Raw genomic sequence first — 21,480 nt, forward strand, 5'->3', positions numbered from 1 at the left:
AGACTGAAGGGGAGGAGCCGCTATGCCTGTGCAAGACTGAAGGGGAGGAGCCGTTACACCTGTGCAAGACTGAAGGGGAGGAGCCATTACGCCTGTGCAAGACTGAAGGGGAGGAGTCGTTATGCCTGTGCAAGACTGAAGGGGAGGAGCCGTTACGCCTGTGCAAGACTGAAGGGGAGGAGTCGTTACGCCTGTGCAAGACTGAAGGGGAGGAGCCGCTATGCCTGTGCAAGACTGAAGGGGAGGAGTCGTTACGCCTGTGCAAGACTGAAGGGGAGGAGCCGCTATGCCTGTGCAAGACTGAAGGGGAGGAGCCGGTACACCTGTGCAAGACTGAAGGGGAGGGGGAAGACTAAAAGTAAAATAAAACTTTATTTGTATTCATTATTCATTCACTTCTAGAAGAATTGCAGAGAAATTTTTGAGAGATTCTTTACAATCAGAATTGAAGTAATCCGTTCTTCCCATGGAAATCTATTGGTTGCCGTACGTTCCCACATCTATAAAAATGCTGATGAGTCAGATGTAGGCGGAGTCATTCTTCAAGGAACAGAGTGGGCGGGGACAATGAGGACCCCATATTTCCTTCATATAATCAATGCCGGATCTCCATTGTAATGTGAATTCTACGCCTCAAACTCCCGAGATCTCCCCCTCCCTTCCCCCTCCGCCTGGACAACCTTCTCCGCCACTTCTCTGTAATGATCCTCCACCCTCCTGCGCTGGGCAGCCTGTGAGAGACCGAGTACAGAATCAGACACACAGCCAGATCATACAATGTTACATTATTACAGGAAATATCTCTTCTCTCTACACATGTGCGGAACCAAAACATTTGTTTCATTTTGATTTGTTGTTTTAATTATTTTGTTTTTGGAATTGATTTTGTTTCGAATTTTGGGAAGTCCTATATTTCTATTTGAATTCAAATTTATTCTATTTGAATTTGGGAAGGTGGTTATATTATTATTATTATTATTATTATTATTATATTTTTTTTAACATTTTTTTTTTTATTCTTTTCTAATTCATTGTTTTCTATTCTAATTTATTCTATTCAAATTTCAGAAGATGGGTATATTCTTTCTATTTTATTCTATTTTTTTTATTCTGTTCTTCTTCTTTTATTATTGTGTTTTTGTTTTATCCTTTTCTTTTCTATTCTTTTCTTTTACTTTCTATTTCAATTTTTTTTTCTATTCTATTTTATTCTATTTTTGTTTTTTAATTAAATTCTAATTCAAATTTTGACTGAATTTTATTTTGTTTTTTTTGATTAGTTTAACCACTTTGCCGACCGCCAACAGTACATTGACTGCGGCAGGTCAGCTCTGTCCCGCGATAGACGTACCTGTACGTCGCTTCGCGGGACCACTCATGGGGGCGCACGTGCGTGCCCATTTGCCACAGGGAAAGCCAATTTGCGGGTCTGGTGGCCACAATCGCTCCCCGGGGAGACAGAACGGCTGTAAGCACGGCAGAGCGCTGTTCTGTCAGTATGGAACACAGGTCTCTGTGTTCATTCCATAAGCCCATCCCCCACACAGTTAGAAAGCACCCCCTAGGGTGATCGCCCCCTGGTGTTAACCCCTTCCCTGCCGGTGTCATTAGTACAGTGACAGTGCATATTTTTAGCACTGATTACTGTAGTAATGTCGCTGGTCTCCCCAAAAGCATCAAAAATGTCAGTTAGGGGTCCAATCTGTCCGACGCAATGTCGCAGTCCGGCTAAGAATCGCAGATCGCCGCCATTACTAGTAAAAAAAAAATGACAAATCTTTCCCATAGTTTGTAGACGAGATCATGTTTGCGTAAACCAATCAATATACACTTATTGGGATTTTTTATTTTTTACCAAAAATATGTAGCAGAATACAAATTGGCCTAAAATGATGAAAAAATTTAGATTTTTTTCAATTTCTTTTTTTTTTTTTTTTGGGAATGTTGTATGGCAGAATGTGAATATTATATATATATATATATATATATATATATATATATAATTTTTTTTTTTTCAGAATTGTCACTATTTTTTTATTTATATTATTATATATTCTATCTATAGTGCAAAAAATTAAAATCGCACAGGTGATCAAATACCACCAAAAAAAAAAAGCTTTTATTTGGGTACAGCGTCGCATGACCGCGCAATTGTCAGTTAAAGTAATGCAGTGCTGAATCGCAAAAAATGACCTGTTCATGAAGGGGGAAATCCTTCCGGTCCAGAAGAGGTTAACTTTGTTACTATTGTAATTCTGATGAATCCAAATTTCCGAATAACAAAAGATTTGAAATTTTGAATTGGGAATGAAACGAGCCGCACGCGTCTAGCTCTATGTACAGCGCTGCGGTATATGTCAGAGCTATATAAATATATAATAATAATAGTGTGTGACTGTGGGGGAGGGGACATTAGAGTGTAAGCTCCTCTGGTACAGAGACTGATGTGACTGTGGGGGAGGGGACATTAGAGTGTAAGCTCCTCTGGTACAGAGACTGATGTGACTGTGGGGGAGGGGACATTAGAGTGTAAGCTCCTCTGGTACAGAGACTGATGTGACTGTGGGGGAGGGGACATTAGAGTGTAAGCTCCTCTGGTACAGAGACTGATGTGACTGTGGGGGAGGGGACATTAGAGTGTAAGCTCCTCTGGTACAGAGACTGATGTGACTGTGGGGGAGGGGACATTAGAGTGTAAGCTCCTCTGGTATAGAGACTGATGTGACTGTGGGGGGAGGGGACATTAGAGTGTAAGCTCCTCTGGTATAGAGACTGATGTGACTGTGGGGGGAGGGGACATTAGAGTGTAAGCTCCTCTGGTACAGAGACTGATGTGACTGTGGGGGGAGGGGACATTAGAGTGTAAGCTCCTCTGGTATAGAGACTGATGTGACTGTGGGGGGAGGGGACATTAGAGTGTAAGCTCCTCTGGTACAGAGACTGATGTGACTGTGGGGGGAGAGGACATTAGAGTGTAAGCTCCTCTGGTACAGAGACTGATGTGACTGTGGGGGAGGGGACATTAGAGTGTAAGCTCCTCTGGTACAGAGACTGATGTGACTGGCTCAGTGATCTTTGTATAGCACTGCGGTATATATCAAAGCTATATAAATGTATAATAATAATAGTGTGTGACTGTGGGGGAGGGGAAATTAGAGTGTAAGCTCCTCTGGTGCAGAGACTGATGTGACTGTGGGGGGGAGGGGAAATTAGAGTGTAAGCTCCTCTGGTGCAGAGACTGATGTGACTGTGGGGGGGGAGGGGAAATTAGAGTGTAAGCCCCTCTGGTGCAGAGACTGATGTGACTGTGGGGGGGGAGGGGAAATTAGAGTGTAAGCTCCTCTGGTACAGAGACTGGTGTCGCTGCTGTGATTTGCGCACTCACCAGATGTTCGATCTCCTTCCGCTCGTTCGTTGCGCACTTCTCAAACTCTCTCTGGTCGATCTTCTCTCGCACTCTCCTCAGGTGATCGATCCTTCGCTGTTCTCTTTTCTTCTCCTCTGCAGCGACCGTCTGGTTGTGCTCTTTGCGCTCCTCGCTGGTGGCCATCTTGGCTTTTATACCGGCGCTCTCCTTTGTCTCTCGCTCCTTCACCTTCCGCTCCTCGTTCTGCAGGCGCTGCAGCGTCTTCTTCCTGCACACAAATATTTCTGTCAGATGATGTCATCAGGAAAGATTGGAAAGTTCGGAGATTTCTCTGGTTTGTTTTTGGGGAAACAAACTGATTTTCTCTGCCATGATCCACTTAAACTGAGAGGATCAAAGTAATTATTACATGTGACTTTACAAGCACTGGAGGAGCTGCAGGGAATTATAATTACACAGGGAGGAGAGCCGTTGTCACACACTACGGAAGAGACAGGGGGAGGGGTGGAGGCGGAGGAGATGCAGAGACGCTGAGCAGATAGCAGGATGATGGAGCCATGCTATCAGAGATCAGCAGCCATGGTAAACGTGGTCAGTTTACAGAGACAGGAATAGGCAGGATCAGCCAGGTATTGTACAACATAGAAAGGGACAACTGACATGGCAAAACCACTGTGCTATATCTTGTGCCTTTTTTTTGTTAGGGTTACAACCACTTTAATGTAATTGTCAATAAAAGCCTTTAACACCTATGAAATGGGTATAATTATACTTTAGTATCCTATAGTAACATCTGACACAACAATCTAAAAACCCTAAAGCAGCATACACATTCTCAAAACTTTGGGCCACGGCTGTTCAATGTGACTGCAGACGGAGCAGGCTGGATATGGGGTCTGGTATAACGCTGTGCTCCCAGCAGGGCTGGGCTAAGGGGGAGGGCAACAGGGGCACAAACCAGGCCAGAGCATGTGTAAACTATGCCGCTGAAGTAGTCCACAGCTCATGATTGGGGGTGATAGGCTGCTTGACCTTTTCACCTTTAGTGCTAAAGGGCAATGCTTCAGCCCAACCCCCCTGGGAATATTCCTTTAGTATAAGAGGGAGGGTCAGAAAGTTTCCATAATCAGATATATATACGGCGGTACCTGTGCGCCTCTTGGCTTTCGCTGTACTTCTTCCCGGACTCGTCCTCTCTCCTCTCCTCCCATTGCAGATGTCTCTCCTTCTGCTGTTGCTGCTTCTCAAGAATCGCCTGCTTGTGGCGCAGCTTCCCTACTTCTGATTCGCCGAGGCGCTCAGCGACGGGGCGTGGCGGATGCTGAGAAGAAATTTTGTTGGGAGGAAAAAAAAAAGCAAAGCTTCACTCTCTCAGCATCAACTAATTTCAATCCTCATGCTGCAAGTATTCATTAATAGATAAGAAGGGAGATTATATTTATTTGTTTTAAACTTTTTCTTTTTTTTTTTTACATTTCTTTAGTTGCTAATTTATAAACATTGATCAGACAGGAGATACAAAGTAACATTGTTAATAAACATTGATCAGATGGGAGAGAAAGAGATACAAAGTAACATTGTTTATAAACATTGATCAGACGGGAGATGGAGAGTTACAAAGTCTATACAAAGGTCCATTAGGTGAAGAGAATGATTCAGTCTGTGGCTCTTTTTAAATGCTGATCAATGAAAAAATAACTCAGAAACCCTCCTGATCTTCCAATGTAGAACATAAAAAACTCCATTATAGGAAAAATTTCACCTGAATTAAAATAACAAATCAGCTGGAAGTCCTTTTAGCCGCTAGATGGCGATAAAATAATAGGGATTTTTATATTCTACTTACATTAGTACCATCTAGTGGACAAATGCAGCATTTTCTATTTTAAAAAGTTTAACTAAAGGCAGAGGTTTTTTTTTTTTTTTTAAGTTTTGAATAGAGTGTAGAGGGACTAACACCCCTGTTAAGGAGATTTACCATCTCTATTTGTCCTGTTTTTACTTCATCACCAAAAGTGAAAGAATATCCCAAACTTTGGGTTGTCACCAGAACAGGAGTAGAGGGGAAATCTTCCAATGAGGACACTAATTCTGGTGACAGCCCAGGACTCCCTCAGTTTGGAGAGATTTTCTCTCACTTCCTGTTTTAGCTGTGGGACAGGATGTAAAGGGAAATATTTAAAAAATTTTAAAATGAAAAGCAAATGTCTTTAGTTCTATTCTAACTGCTGATCAATGAAAAAAGTCCTCCGAAACCATCCTAATCCTCCCATATAATTCATGCTTCCTTAACCACTTGCCGACTGCCGCAAGTACATTTACTGCGGCAGTCTGGCGCTCCTGGGCAAAGCGACATAGTACTATGTCGCTCTCCCAGGAGCCTGTAGGGGGCGAGCGCGCACCACCGGAGGCGCGCTCCCGGATCCGCTCGTTCACAGGGATCCCCGCGCGTGTGACCGGCGGCTCCAATGTCCGCCGGTCACTCGCGATCTCCCGCTGGAGAGGGAGAAAGGCAGACGGCTGATGTAAACAAAGCCGCCTGTCATTCTCCCTGGTGTAACTGATGAGATCATACGATCCTTCTATGTAGGATCGTATCTCTCTGTGGTTTCATCACAAGCCACGCCCCCCCACAAATAGAATCACGCCCCTAGAGACACATTTAACCCACTGATCACCAATAAAGTTAACCCCTTCCCTGCCAGTGTCATTTTTACAGTGACAGTGCATATTTTTAGCACTGATTACTGTAGTAATGTCACTGGTCCCCCCAAAAATGTCAAAAATGTTAGTCAGGGGTCCGATCTGTCCACCGCAATGTCGCAGTCCCACAAAAAAAATCACAGATCGGGGCCATTACTAGTTAAAAAAAAAAAAAAAACAATAAAAATGACATAAATCTTTCCCCGTAGTTATTAAACACAACAACTTTCGCGCAAACCAATCAAAATACGCTTATTGCGATTTTTTTTTTTTTTTTTTTTACCAAAAATAGGTAGCAGAAAACAAATTGGCCTAAAATGTTAAAAAAAAAATTGAATTTTACATTTTTTCCTTTGAGAATTTCATATAAAAAAAATTGAAAAATATTATTTTTTCGAAATTGTCGCTATTTCTTTGTTTATAGCGCAAAAAGTAAAAATCGCACAGGTGATCAAATACCACCAAAAGAAAGCTCTGTTTGTGGGAAAAAAAAGTACGTCAAATTCGTTTAGGTACAGCGTCACACGACTGCACAATTGTCCGTTAAAATCACGCAGTGCTGAATCGCAAACTAGGCCCTGGTCTTTGAGCAGCCAAATCCTCCGGGGCTTAAGTGGTTAAGCAGAACTTTGCTCCTATGAGACAAATTGTGAAGAATTTTTTATTGCAAAAAAGACATACTATGGGTGTGTTTAAAAACAAGATAATTTGCATAGCAATTCATCCAATAAAAGGGAAAAATAACAAAAACAAATGTTAGGTTATTTCCTGGGCAGGTTGATTTAGTTTTACAATGAAAAATACTGTATTTGGCCACTAGATGGTGCCAAATATCATATCATGATACAGTACTTGGTGTCATCTAATGGCTAAATGTGGTATTTTCTGCTTTAAAAATGAATTTATATACTGAATACGATTTATTATAGGTGTTCTCTTCATACAGTTACCAGAATTTTATATTCTTTACCATTATCATGGGGGGCCTTTCACTTACCGTGCCAGATGGGACAAAATCAGTGTGGACCAAAACATCTTTCACTGTGAGACGCCTGACTGGTGAATCCACTATGGTATCAAACAGAGCACTCCGATTGGTGGACCCGAAAACATCCGACACGGCAACTCTGGAATTCTCAGTGGACTTTTTACTGTTTGATCTTAGAATTCCTAAACAGAAAAAATATCTAAGATTCTCCAAACTGCTTACTGATATATTCTGTCCTACCGCGTTCCATCATCACCGAACATTGTTTATAAACAAAGAGCAAGAGAGGTTCGAAATCTGCTACAATCATACAGGAGTGACATCACCGCTCTCCAGATATAAGATATATTATACAGAGTGACATCACCGCTCTCCAGATATAAGATATATTATACAGAGTGACATCACCGCTCTCCAGATATAAGATATATTATACAGGAGTGACATCACCGCTCTCCAGATATAAGATATATTATACAGGAGTGACATCACCGCTCTCCAGATATAAGATATATTATAAAGGAGTGACATCACCGCTCTCCAGATATAAGATATATTATACAGAGTGACATCAGATATAAGATATATTATACAGAGTGACATCACCACTCTCCAGATATAAGATATATTATACAGAGTGACATCACCGCTCTCCAGATATAAGATATATTATACAGAGTGACATCACCACTCTCCAGATATAAGATATATTATACAGAGTGACATCACCGCTCTCCAGATATAAGATATATTATACAGAAGTGACATCACCGCTCTCCAGATATAAGATATATTATACAGAGTGACATCACCACTCTCCAGATATAAGATATATTATACAGAGTGACATCACCGCCCTCCAGATATAAGATATATTATACAGAGTGACATCACCGCTCTCCAGATATAAGATATATTATACAGAGTGACATCACCGCTCTCCAGATATAAGATATATTATACAGGAGTGACATCACCGCTCTCCAGATATAAGATATATTATACAGGAGTGACATCACCGCTCTCCAGATATAAGATATATTATAAAGGAGTGACATCACCGCTCTCCAGATATAAGATATATTATACAGAGTGACATCAGATATAAGATATATTATACAGAGTGACATCACCGCTCTCCAGATATAAGATATATTATACAGAGTGACATCACCGCTCTCCAGATATAAGATATATTATACAGAGTGACATCACCGCTCTCCAGATATAAGATATATTATACAGGAGTGACATCACCGCTCTCCAGATATAAGATATATTATACAGAGTGACATCACTGCTCTCCAGATATAAGATATATTATACAGAGTGACATCACTGCTCTCCAGATATAAGATATATTATACAGAGTGACATCACCACTCTCCAGATATAAGATATATTATACAGAGTGACATCACCGCTCTCCAGATATAAGATATATTATACAGAAGTGACATCACCGCTCTCCAGATATAAGATATATTATACAGAGTGACATCACCACTCTCCAGATATAAGATATATTATACAGAGTGACATCACCGCCCTCCAGATATAAGATATATTATACAGAGTGACATCACCGCTCTCCAGATATAAGATATATTATACAGAGTGACATCACCGCTCTCCAGATATAAGATATATTATACAGGAGTGACATCACCGCTCTCCAGATATAAGATATATTATACAGGAGTGACATCACCGCTCTCCAGATATAAGATATATTATAAAGGAGTGACATCACCGCTCTCCAGATATAAGATATATTATACAGAGTGACATCAGATATAAGATATATTATACAGAGTGACATCACCGCTCTCCAGATATAAGATATATTATACAGAGTGACATCACCGCTCTCCAGATATAAGATATATTATACAGAGTGACATCACCGCTCTCCAGATATAAGATATATTATACAGGAGTGACATCACCGCTCTCCAGATATAAGATATATTATACAGAGTGACATCACTGCTCTCCAGATATAAGATATATTATACAGAGTGACATCACTGCTCTCCAGATATAAGATATATTATACAGAGTGACATCACCACTCTCCAGATATAAGATATATTATACAGAGTGACATCACTGCTCTCCAGATATAAGATATATTATACAGAGTGACATCACCGCTCTCCAGATATAAGATATATTATACAGGAGTGACATCACCGCTCTCCAGATATAAGATATATTATACAGGAGTGACATCACCGCTCTCCAGATATAAGATATATTATACAGGAGTGACATCACCTCTCTCCAGATATAAGATATATTATACAGGAGTGACATCACCTCTCTCCAGATATAAGATATATTATACAGGAGTGACATCACCGCTCTCCAGATATAAGATATATTATACAGGAGTGACATCACCGCTCTCCAGATATAAGATATATTATACAGGAGTGACATCACCGCTCTCCAGATATAAGATATATTATAAAGGAGTGACATCACCGCTCTCCAGATATAAGATATATTATACAGAGTGACATCAGATATAAGATATATTATACAGAGTGACATCACCGCTCTCCAGATATAAGATATATTATACAGAGTGACATCACCGCTCTCCAGATATAAGATATATTATACAGAGTGACATCACCGCTCTCCAGATATAAGATATATTATACAGGAGTGACATCACCGCTCTCCAGATATAAGATATATTATACAGAGTGACATCACCGCTCTCCAGATATAAGATATATTATACAGGAGTGACATCACCGCTCTCCAGATATAAGATATATTATACAGGAGTGACATCACCGCTCTCCAGATATAAGATATATTATACAGGAGTGACATCACCTCTCTCCAGATATAAGATATATTATACAGAGTGACATCACCGCCCTCCAGATATAAGATATATTATACAGAGTGACATCAGATATAAGATATATTATACAGAGTGACATCACCGCTCTCCAGATATAAGATATATTATACAGGAGTGACATCACCGCTCTCCAGATATAAGATATATTATACAGAGTGACATCACCGCTCTCCAGATATAAGATATATTATACAGTGACATCACCGCTCTCCAGATATAAGATATATTATACAGAGTGACATCACCACTCTCCAGATATAAGATATATTATACAGAGTGACATCACCGCTCTGCAGATATAAGATATATTATACAGAGTGACATCACCGCTCTCCAGATATAAGATATATTATAAAGGAGTGACATCACCGCTCTCCAGATATAAGATATATTATACAGAGTGACATCAGATATAAGATATATTATACAGAGTGACATCACCGCTCTCCAGATATAAGATATATTATACAGAGTGACATCACCGCTCTCCAGATATAAGATATATTATACAGAGTGACATCACCGCTCTCCAGATATAAGATATATTATACAGGAGTGACATCACCGCTCTCCAGATATAAGATATATTATACAGAGTGACATCACCGCTCTCCAGATATAAGATATATTATACAGAGTGACATCACCGCTCTCCAGATATAAGATATATTATACAGGAGTGACATCACCGCTCTCCAGATATAAGATATATTATACAGGAGTGACATCACCGCTCTCCAGATATAAGATATATTATACAGGAGTGACATCACCGCTCTCCAGATATAAGATATATTATACAGGAGTGACATCACCTCTCTCCAGATATAAGATATATTATACAGAGTGACATCACCGCTCTCCAGATATAAGATATATTATACAGGAGTGACATCACCTCTCTCCAGATATAAGATATATTATACAGGAGTGACATCACCGCTCTCCAGATATAAGATATATTATACAGGAGTGACATCACCTCTCTCCAGATATAAGATATATTATACAGAGTGACATCACCGCCCTCCAGATATAAGATATATTATACAGAGTGACATCAGATATAAGATATATTATACAGGAGTGACATCACCGCTCTCCAGATATAAGATATATTATACAGGAGTGACATCACCGCTCTCCAGATATAAGATATATTATACAGGAGTGACATCACCGCTCCCCAGATATAAGATATATTATACAGAGTGACATCACCGCTCTCCAGATATAAGATATATTATACAGAAGTGACATCACCGCTCTCCAGATATAAGATATATTATACAGGAGTGACATCACCGCTCTCCAGATATAAGATATATTATACAGGAGTGACATCACCGCTCCCCAGATATAAGATATATTATACAGAGTGACATCACCGCTCTCCAGATATAAGATATATTATACAGAGTGACATCACCGCTCTCCAGATATAAGATATATTATACAGGAGTGACATCACCGCTCTCCAGATATAAGATATATTATACAGAGTGACATCACCGCTCTCCAGATATAAGATATATTATACAGAGTGACATCACCGCTCTCCAGATATAAGATATATTATACAGGAGTGACATCACCACTCTCCAGATATAAGATATATTATACAGAGTGACATCACTGCTCTCCAGATATAAGATATATTATACAGAGTGACATCACCGCTCTCCAGATATAAGATATATTATACAGGAGTGACATCACCGCTCCCCAGATATAAGATATATTATACAGAGTGACATCACCGCTCTCCAGATATAAGATATATTATACAGAGTGACATCACCGCTCTCCAGATATAAGATATATTATACAGAGTGACATCACCACTCTCCAGATATAAGATATATTATACAGAGTGACATCACCGCTCTCCAGATATAAGATATATTATACAGGAGTGACATCACCGCTCTCCAGATATAAGATATATTATACAGAGTGACATCACCGCTCTCCAGATATAAGATATATTATACAGAGTGACATCACCGCTCTCCAGATATAAGATATATTATACAGGAGTGACATCACCACTCTCCAGATATAAGATATATTATACAGAGTGACATCACTGCTCTCCAGATATAAGATATATTATACAGAGTGACATCACTGCTCTCCAGATATAAGATATATTATACAGAGTGACATCACTGCTCTCCAGATATAAGATATATTATACAGGAGTGACATCACCGCTCTCCAGAAGAGATAATATGAAGGTGACACAATGACATACCCGGTTTTCGGTGGAAGGGTTCCGGTTGTCCGTGTTTCCAATACTTCCACTCCGGTCGGTCGCCGGCCTCTAGTTTCGGCCTCTCCCATAGGCTGGAATCGGTGTTGACTGCGCTGTCCACCATGGTGCTATGTGTGGTCTCACCGTCTGTGTCCTCCTCCAGATCTTCCTCCTCACTCTCAGAAGTGGATGACAGATGGAAGTCGCAGTTCCTGGGACTTCTTCTCCCTCCGGTACCGGAATACGAACTCTCATCCCTCTCAGCTTCCTCTCTGTTCCGGATGTAGACGGAGGTCCTGGGGGTGAGCGCCCACCAATCCTGACACTTGGGGTCGTAGCAGCAGGTACAGGTTGGGTGTCTCGGGAAGCAGCAGCAGTCGCAGTGTCGGTGGGTGAGATGCGGGTGGACGGTGTGATGGCCCCATCCATGGTGGAGGTCCGTCGTGCACACAGGGACGGGCACCGTGGTACAGCGGTCGGTGATGACGTAGGTGGTGGTGCTCGGGGGCTGGTCCTCCTGGAGTTGGCGACTGGTGATAGGACGATGAAGCGTGTCTATGATCCTATGATGAACCGTCGGGGATATCCACACAGCCACACCCAGCGGGACATTGACCTTCTTACCATTCCAAAAACAAACGGTCAACTCTTCATCCTCCATCACTATTAAAAATGTAATAATATTATAAAATAAATTATATGTATAAAGAAATAAAAGCTAAATTCATAATAATAAAAAGAAAAATAAATTAATAAAAAATGAAATAATAATAATAGTAACTAAATAATAAAAATTGTTAATTAAAAATAAATTAAATATATTTAGAATTTAGTTTATATACATTTATAATAATAAAGGGACAATATGTAATAAATCAATTAATTAAATTCTCTATTAAATAATTAATAAATGTATAGTAAATATAAAAATAAAAACAAAATGAAAAATGCATAATTATAATAATTAAAAAAATATCACTTCCATTACTATTATTGTTATTATTATTATTATTATTATTATTGATAATAATAATAATAATAATAATATAATACATATGGTAATGAAAGAACAGTTCAAATAAATTAATTTAGAACTAAGTTTAAATGAATTCATATGTATAAATGAAAATACATTTAATAAAGATAGATAATTAAATAATAAATTACATTATAATTAAATAATAAATTACATTAATACATTTAGAGTATAGTTTGAAATAGATTTATTTAAATAAATAAAAACATAAATTAATTATTTGAATTCTTTAGTAAATAATAAATAAATATATAATAAAAAAAGTACTATGTAAAAAAATAAAATTACATTTCTAGAAAAATATTAAAACTTTATTATTATCATTTGAAATAAAAATAATTAGAAAATAAATTAAATAAATACATTAAGAATTAAGTCTTAAATGTATGTTTCTCTTTGTTTCACAGAGTTACGAAAGATAAAATCTTGCCGCATGTCACAAATTTAAAAATAAAAAAGGAAGAAAGTTCAGTGTTCCTTTCATCCCCTGAGAGAATATAATGTTCTTTACCACGCAGAGGGTCTCTGGTCTCCAGGCCCAGGATGACGGTTGCGGGCCCATAGCGGGTCAGTTCTGGCTCCCATGGGGCTAGAACGTTGTCACCGGGTACTATAGAATGTCTCCGCCCCTCCTCATACTGGATGATGTCACCGGAGCGCGTCTTCTGCAGCATGGCCGGGTAGCGATCCCTCTGCACAGATGGCTTATTGAACTCGATTAGGAAGACCCCCGGCTCCTCCTACAGGGGGCAAAAAATAAAGGCTTGATTTGCTTTACTGGGACAAATGGGCGGGTTTTTTGAAAACACATAAATTGTACAAACCGCGCCTGCAGGATTAAAGTTGGGCTCATTTCACTAACTGTCAGGTATACACATTCATATTTTAGATTTCTGATACATTTTTTCTGGTATTTTGTATATATTTTATTAACTTAAAAAATGTAAATTGTATTTTTAAAGCAAAAAAATAAATAAATAAAAACATTGCATATAAATATATATTCTTTTTCCTTATATTTCTGTGATAGATAGATAGATAGATAGATAGATAGATAGATAGATAGATAGATAGATAGATAGATAGATAGATAGATAGATAGATAGATAGATAGATAGATAGATAGATAGATAGATATAGATATAGATATACAGTAAAACCTCGGTTTGAGAGTAACTTGGTTTGAGAGCGCTTTGCAAGACAAGCAAATGTTTTAAATAAATTTTGACTTGATATACAAGCGATGTCTTGATATACAAGTAGCGTCATGTATAAAAAAAGAAGAGAGGAGCCTCTAAAGTGTAGCAATATGGTTACATTTAATGAAGGTTCAATATTTAGCAACTCACATGGTTGATGATTAAAACAGGCACATCTAAGTATGCAGGCATCTGGGGTAAAGCTGTCCACATAGACCATCCTCTGCACAGCCGTCTTCATCATCCCTTCCCCGCTGCACTCCACAAGTGATTCAAAGCCTCACTTTCAGATCACTCTACTGCAGGCTATTCTTCCCGGTCAGGATTGCAGACTGACAGTGGTGAGAGTCGGTGGTTCAGAAGATGGTCTATGTGAACAGCTTTACCCCGGATGCCTGCATACTTAAGTGTGCCTATTTTAATCATCAACCATGTGAGTTACTAAATGTTGAAACTTCATTACATGTAACCATATTTCTACACTCTCATCTCTTTTATATTCTGTAGCTCTGCTAGATTTTGCTTCTAATCCCCTTGGGAAGGCTGCATATTGTGGATGGACATTTTATGGTTACACAACCTATCACATTGCTATAATCTTTGTATATAGACTATAAACTGAAGGACTTGTGGAACGAATCATCGGAGTTTCCATTATTTCTTATGGGGAAATTCGCTTTGATATAAGAGTGCTTTGGATTACAAGCATGTTTCCGGAACGAATTATGCTCGCAATCCAAGGTTTTACTGTACATAGATATATATATATATATCTATATACACAAACATTCACAAAACGCCTTTTAACATCATACCTCAAAACACAAGAGGATACAGAGAAAGTCCACACATAATTATCTCCTTTCAGACATTCTCTCTCTGATTGAAACTGTAGACAAAACTGTCTGACAAAAATGGGAGGGAGGTGTCACATTTCAAGCTCTGAAAAATTCAGCTTGAACAATAGAGCTCTCTAAACAGCAGGCTCGTTATAGAAAAGCAAAAAAGAAGATAGGAAAACTATGAAAAGTAGCCCAAAGCTCCATATTCTGGATGAAAATTATAATTAAATTATAAAAAATATATATATATATATATATATATATATATATATATATATATATATATATATATATATATATATATATATATATATACACACACACATATATAGAGATACAAATATATCTTTTATAAATCTGCAAAAAAATTATAAATAATAAACTAGATTTTGGGTCAAATTTATTTCATCTTTTTAATACTTTGTATAATATTTTAATAATAAATTATACATTTTTTTCACTAACGTTTTATATTTTTTTGAATTTTTATATTCCCGATATTTTTATTAGGGGGTTATTTATAAAATACTCATTGCACAAATGTCAGAAACATTTGTGCAAGCTGAACAAAATATCAGTCATTTTTGTACAAGATGAATTCCTGTATCATCAGCTCCATCTAGTGGCCAAAATGCGGTATAGTTTTCTCATTGAGGTACTTCAGAATACTATACCGCATGTTGGCCACTAGATGGAGCTGACGACACAGAAATTTATTTCTTACAAAACATTTCGGAGACATTTCATTCTGCTTGCACAACATTCATGCAACAAATATTTTATAAATAGACCCCCATATAAAAAATATATAGAAAACAAAAATACATTTAAAAAAATTAGTCAAAAATTGTGTAATCAAAAAAAAAAAAAAATGAAAATGTTATCCATAACGATTCTTTTATTTTTAAAATACTTTATCATTTATTTTGTATTTATATAAAATATATAAAATACAATAAAATATGAATACATATAGACTATAAAAATACATAAAAAAGAGAAAACAATGGTTTAAAAAAAAGTGTAAATTAAAAAGGAATAAAATAAAATTGCATTTAATATTTTATCAATAATGATGTATTGATATAAAATATATCAAATACAATATAATATGAAAACATACAGAATACAAAACTTTATTAAAAAATATAAAACATTAGTTTAAAAGGTATAAATAAAAAGATTTGAAATAAAATTTTATTTTTTAAAAAATGTGATCATTTATTTTGTATATTTATAAAACATAAAAAATACAATATCATATGAAAATATATGGACCATAAAAATACATAAAAACATTAAACAGTTGAAAAACTTAACAATTTAATAGATTTGAAATAAAATTGTATTTTTTAAAATATTTTATCTTTTATTTTGTATTTATATAAAATACAATAAAATATGAAATCATACAGAATATAAAAATACATTTAAAAATATAAAACATTAGTTTCAAAATGTATAAATTAAAAAAAATTGAAATTAAATTGTATTTTTAAAAAAAATGTTATGTATTTTGTATTTATATAAAATACAAAAAAAATCTAAATATATATAATTTAAAAAAACACATACAAAATATAAAAAATTTGTTTAAAAAAGTATAAACTAAAAAAAATTGAAATAAAAGTGTATTTCCAAAAATATTTTATCATTTATATTGCATATTTATAAAACATATAAAATACAATATAATATGAAAATTTATGGACCATAAAAAATATAAAACAGTTATAAAATTGTATTTTTTTTTAAATATTTTATCAATTATTTTGTATTTATGTAAAATACAATAAAATATGAAATCATACAGAATATAAAAATACATTAAAAAAATATAAAACATTAGTTTAAAAATGTATGAATTTAAAAGATTTGAAATAAAATATTATTTTTTAAAAATGTTATAATTTATTTTGTATTTATATAAAATACAATAAAATATGAAATCCTACAGACTATAAAAACACATTAAAAAATATAATTCATTAGTTTAAAAATGTATAAAATAAAAAAATTGAAATTACATTGTATTTTTAAAAAATGTTTATCACATATTTTGTATTTATATAAAATACAAAAATATGAAAATATTTAGAATTAAAAAAATACATACAAAATATGAAAAAATAGTTTAAAAATTTAAAAAATGTGAAATAAAATTGTATTTTTAAAAATATTTTATTATTTATTTTGTATATTCATAAAACATATAAAATACAATATAATATGAAAATATATGGACTATATAAAGTCATAAAATATATACATTAGTTTAAAAATGTATAGATTTAAAACTAAAATTGTATATTTTTTAAATATTTTATCATTTATGTTGTATATTTATAAAACAATTAAAGTACAATATATTTTGAAAATATATAGACATCTCCTACAAAAATTATGGAGACATTTCGTTCTGTTAGCACAAATGTTTCTGACATTCACGCAACAAATGTTTTATAAATAGACCCCTACATGAAAATATATAGAAAACAAATATACATTTTAAAAATGAGTTTAAAGATGCGCAATTTAAAAAAAATGTAATTATATTTACCCAAAACAAATCTTGTATATTTAAAATATTTTGTCATTGATTTTGTATTTATATAAAATATTTACAATACAATCAAATATAAAAATATTTAGAATATAAAAATATAATAAAAAAATATATAAAACATTTGTTTAAAAATGTGTAAATGAAAAATAATTGAAATAAAATTGGCCCCTGAACTGTTAGGTGTAAGTTGATGTTTTTTATACCCTGACTTACCTCGTGCCTCACTACACCGAGGTAGTAAAATCGGTCGGGGTCCCGGCGTGCCAGCACCGCTTCCCGCCTAATGATGGTGGTGAGACATGGAGGAGTTGATGACCAGTTCAGCTTCTTGCAGGTCACACTGGTGTAGCGGGGGAAGGGATCTGTACATGAACATCTGTGCAAAATAAAAGCAGAAAGTGTTCTTGGAGGAATCTGCAGCTGAAGGTCGTTATTCTGGCTGTGCTGCCTGGCAGGGGTTCCCTGAGTCCACTTTTTTGTGATTTGTGTTTTATTCAACTGTTGTTTTGTAGTATGCTGACATCTAGTGGAGGTTTTGTGCCACAACTTGTTTACCAATGTGATTTGGTATCTCCCTCTGTCCTGTCCTCCTGTTTAGTGCTAGTTTGTTCAGTCCTCCCTGTCTCTTCCGTGTCTTGTTTGTGTTTCTCAGAGAGTTTGGAACTTATTGGGGCTGATTTGCTAAAACTGAAGAGGACAAAATCCGGTGCAGCTCTGCATGGCAGCCAATCATCTTCTAACTTCGGCTTGTTCAATAAAGCTTTGACAAAAAAAAAAAAAAAAATGGAAGCTGATTGGTTTCTATGCAGAGCTGCACCAGATTTTGCACTCTACAGTTTTAGTAAATCAAACCCCAATGTCTTCTTATTCTTCAAAAGATTGGAAAAACATGTTCTCCCTGTGCCTGCGTGGGTTTCCTCCGTGTGCTCCGGTTTCCTCCCACACTCCTGGGACGGCACCACCCATTGGTGGGGAATAACTGTGTCTCTGGAGCACTTCATATTCTCTATGCTGTGTGAGAGGTGAGATGGCGCCACCCAGTGGTGAGGAATAACTGTGTCTCTGGAGCACTTCATATTTTCTATGCTGTGTGAGAGGTGGGGCGGCGCCACCCAGTGGCAGGGAATAACTGTGCCTCTGGAGCACTTCATATTCTCTATGCTGTGTGAGAGGTGAGATGACGCCACCCAGTGGTGGGGAATAACTGTGTCTCTGGAGCACTTCATATTTTCTATGCTGTGTGAGAGGTGGGGCGGCGCCACCCAGTGGCAGGGAATAACTGTGCCTCTGGAGCACTTCATATTCTCTATGCTGTGTGAGAGGTGAGATGGCGCCACCCAGTGGTGGGGAATAACTGTGTCTCTGGAGCACTTTATATTCTCTATGCTGTGTGAGAGGTGAGATGGCACCACCCAGTGGTGGGGAATAACTGTGTCTCTCTATTCTCTATGCTGTGTGAGAGGTGGGATGGCGCCACCCAGTGGTGGGGAATAACTGTGTCTCTGGAGCACTTTATATTCTCTATGCTGTGTGAGAGGTGAGATGGCACCACCCAGTGGTGGGGAATAACTGTATCTCTCTATTCTATATGCTGTGTGAGAGGTGGGATGGCGCCACCCAGTGGCAGAAAATAATTGTGTCTCTCTATTCTCTATGCTGTGTTAGAGGTGGGATGGTGCCACCCAGTGGCGCGGAGTAACTGTGTCTCTGGAGCACTTCATATTCTCTATGCTGTGTGAGAGGTGAGATGGCGCCACCCAGTGGCAGAAAATAACTATGTCTCTCTAGTCTCTATGCTGGGTTAGAGGTGGGATGGCGCCACCCAGTGGTGGGGAATAACTGTGTCTCTGTAGTCAGAGTTTTTGTTCATTGATTATACTGCGCTGAGTTTCAGGGTAAATCATTGATCTATGAAAGCATTCGGCGATTATTGGTAATGGAAAGGAGAGAGGTCAGGGTACAGAGCTCCTTGGAAGCAGATAGGAGTCTGGTGGGAGGGGACATGGTACATACCGGCCGTGGATTGGATGATGGTGGGGGGCACATGGGTGAGATGCACACCCCCACAGAGGGTCAGAGTGTGCGATCAGACTGTGACAGGCGTGCGTGGTGGGGGGAGGGGCGACGCTGCAATACTTGTGGTCCAGACACAGCGACTTGACACAGTGATCCATCCTGAGGAGACGACACTCTGCACAACACAAACAGAAACATTTCATTCAGATTTGTATCGTTTTATTATTTCTTACAAAACCACAAAGATAACAAATAAACAAAAAGATTCCTGACAATGGAGGGGCATTCTGGGACTTTTAACGGACTTGTCAAAAACTGCGTTTTTATTTACTGTTTATTATTTTTGTGAATAAGTAGGGGTACCATGTATGTACCCCCCTACCCCCACATGATGTATCCGAAGTTCCGAACTACAATAGAAACAAATTTAAACAAATCCAAAATAACTGTCCGAAATTCGAATCGATTCGAATTCGAGCCAAATTCAAATCAAATTTAAAAACAAAATCAAATTGGAAAATTAAATCGAATTCAATAAACAAGAATATAGTAAAATAGAATAGAAAATAAAGGAATTGAATAGAAAAGAAAAGAATAGAATTAAAAAGGAAAAAAATTACAACAGAAAAAAATAGAAAAAAGCTGCCTCCAAAATTCGAATTTCGAAAAAAAATGGAATGGAATAAAACCAAATAGAAAACAGAATATAATTGAAAATAAAAGAATAAAATAGACAGAATGGGTCTAAGGAGGCGTGTCAATGCGTAAAGCAGCGTTTGAAACAGAACAGGAAATACCACTCCCCTGGCAATGCCTATAGATGTAATGGATCTCTATGTTTAGTTGTTTCCCCGGAGTTATGTTTTAAAGTAAATCTTTTCATTTCTCACACAGGTGAACGTTTTCCATGATCTGCCCCACCGGCCGACTTCCATACACTGCAAAATGTGACGTCTAAGTCGACTGAATGGAGCTGAAATGCAAATGTTGACTTCTTTTTGGGAAAAGTCAGCAGTTAAGCCCTCCTCTCCATCTCTAACTCCTCCCCTTGATATAATAAGCCTGCACTGACATCTTGCACAGGAAGGGGCAGTGGTGTACTGTATGTGACAGCTTTGCTTCATATTCTCTATGCTGTGTTAGAGGTGGGATGGCGCAGCCCAGTGGCGGGGAATAACTTTGTCTCTGGAGCACTTCATATTCTCTATGCTGTGCTAGAGGTGGGATGGCGCCACCCAGTGGTGGGGAATAAATGTGTCTCTGGGGCACTTTATATTCTCTATGCTGTGTTAGAGGTGGGATGGCGCAGCCCAGTGGAGGGGAATAAATGTGTCTCTGGAGCACTTTATATTCTCTATGCTGTGTTAGAGGTGGGGTGGCGCCACCCAGTGGCAGGGAATAACTGTGTCTCTGGAGCACTTTATATTCTCTATGCTGTGTTAGAGGTGGGATGGCGCCATCCAGTGGCAGGGAATAACTGTGTCTCTGGAGCACTTCATATTCTCTATGCTGTTAGATGTGGGATGGCGTTACCCAGTGGTGGGGAATAAATGTGTCTCTGGAGCACTTTATATTCTCTATGCTGTGAGAGAGGTAGGATGGCGCAGCCCAGTGGCGGGGAA

General features: G+C 37.3%; 1 protein-coding gene across 1 annotated transcript; it reads right to left on the reverse strand.

Moving 5' to 3' along the window:
* Positions 1 to 594: 594 nt before the first annotated feature.
* On the reverse strand, positions 595 to 20,028 carry LOC309564878 (uncharacterized protein C11orf16 homolog). Its single transcript, XM_082269564.1, has 8 exons — positions 19,856 to 20,028; positions 18,056 to 18,218; positions 13,747 to 13,975; positions 12,200 to 12,862; positions 7,068 to 7,240; positions 4,516 to 4,688; positions 3,386 to 3,635; positions 595 to 731 (listed from the first exon to the last, which is right to left on the reverse strand). Exons 1-8 carry the CDS (start codon positions 20,014 to 20,016, stop codon positions 627 to 629), a joined length of 1,917 nt encoding a protein of 638 aa, XP_082125690.1. The 5' UTR covers positions 20,017 to 20,028; the 3' UTR covers positions 595 to 626.
* Positions 20,029 to 21,480: the final 1,452 nt, after the last annotated feature.

Source organism: Pelophylax lessonae (genome assembly GCF_965119305.1).
Source record: "Pelophylax lessonae genome assembly, chromosome: 10".
In the NCBI taxonomy this organism is placed as follows: Eukaryota; Metazoa; Chordata; class Amphibia; order Anura; family Ranidae; genus Pelophylax; species Pelophylax lessonae.